This window comes from Etheostoma cragini, unplaced genomic scaffold (genome assembly GCF_013103735.1).
Source record: "Etheostoma cragini isolate CJK2018 unplaced genomic scaffold, CSU_Ecrag_1.0 ScbMSFa_3878, whole genome shotgun sequence".
NCBI classification, from domain to species: domain Eukaryota; kingdom Metazoa; phylum Chordata; class Actinopteri; order Perciformes; family Percidae; genus Etheostoma; species Etheostoma cragini.
In genome coordinates, this window is record NW_023268191.1 from 1,116 (window position 1) to 2,228 (window position 1,113).

The window sequence follows — 1,113 nt, forward strand, 5'->3', positions numbered from 1 at the left end:
CGCACAGAACTCCTCGAAGGATATCCTGCCGTCCCCGTCCTTGTCTGCGTTGATGATGGTCTTGTCGACAATCTGCTGGAGCTGGGTGTCCTTCAGGTTGTTGCCCACCATCATCTTGAGGACCTGGAACAGCTCCCCGTTGGATATGTAGCCGTCTTTGTCCATGTCGTAGATCCTGAAGGCAACTGGGGTCGGAGAAGGCCACATGGTTACGTTTGGGGCAAAGCTTTTCCAAAAGGGCGACAGGCAGATGCAACAATCAGTGTGGAAAATACGTAAAAGCAAAAGGATTACTTCCTAAAAACTGTACTCGATACAGCATAGTATCGCGATATTTTCAGTGGCAATACTGTATGGGTACACTGGCCCCAAGTATGGATCTGTTATTATATATTCCATGTATATGTGTAGACTCTATGATGTAATAATAATGGCACAGCAGGAGGGATATATACACAAGACATCAAATAATCAGGCAAAACACATAAAGGCTGTTGATCTACTTCCTGTTTCCTGTTTAATCTACACAATACAAAAAACCTCAGGAGACAAAAAGTGTCATTACAACTTGTGTGTGACGAACACTGCGTATGTCAAAATCTAACAAACTACGATTTATATGGATAGTTCTTGAAATCACGCATGGAAATGGTCGGTCTAGAATCGGATCGTTAGGTGTCCAGAGAACCCCCCCCCCCCCGCTGGTAATTAACAATAAATAGACGTAATGTTGGAAACTCACAGCGCAGCTTCTGCTCCTTGTCGCCTTTGACGCTGAACTGGGAAACTCCTTCGATGAACTCTGCCGGAGGAAAGAAAACAACATCAGCACAGAAACCCCAAAACAAGACCAAAGACCACCACACTACTATCAAAAACACTATGGCAAACTTACTATGCCAACCGCACTTTACTTTACTCCACAATACCTTATGTGACGCCATTTTACTTCAGTCTACCTTCTGCACATTGTCTGTTTTTTCTTGTGTGTTTACTTGTTTGTTTGTCTTGCTTTCATTGTAGAGAATACTGCTGTAAAGAGGGAATTTCCCCGCTGTGGGATGAATTTAGTCTAATCTACTCTAATTGAGCGGAGTGTGGGGACGGGGGACG

At 44.0% G+C, this 1,113-nt stretch overlaps 1 protein-coding gene across 1 annotated transcript in view; it reads right to left on the reverse strand.

Moving 5' to 3' along the window:
- LOC117940971 (calcineurin subunit B type 1-like) overlaps positions 1 to 944 on the reverse strand; it is a gene marked incomplete at its 3' end in the record, with an annotated part of 2,053 nt that extends 1,109 nt beyond the window's left edge. The window contains exons 1-2 of the mRNA XM_034866077.1: positions 743 to 944; positions 2 to 185 (exon numbers count right to left, since the gene is read on the reverse strand). Of these exons, the coding sequence (XP_034721968.1) occupies positions 2 to 185; positions 743 to 944 (386 nt within the window). The remainder of the gene's footprint in view (position 1; positions 186 to 742) is intronic.
- Positions 945 to 1,113: the final 169 nt, after the last annotated feature.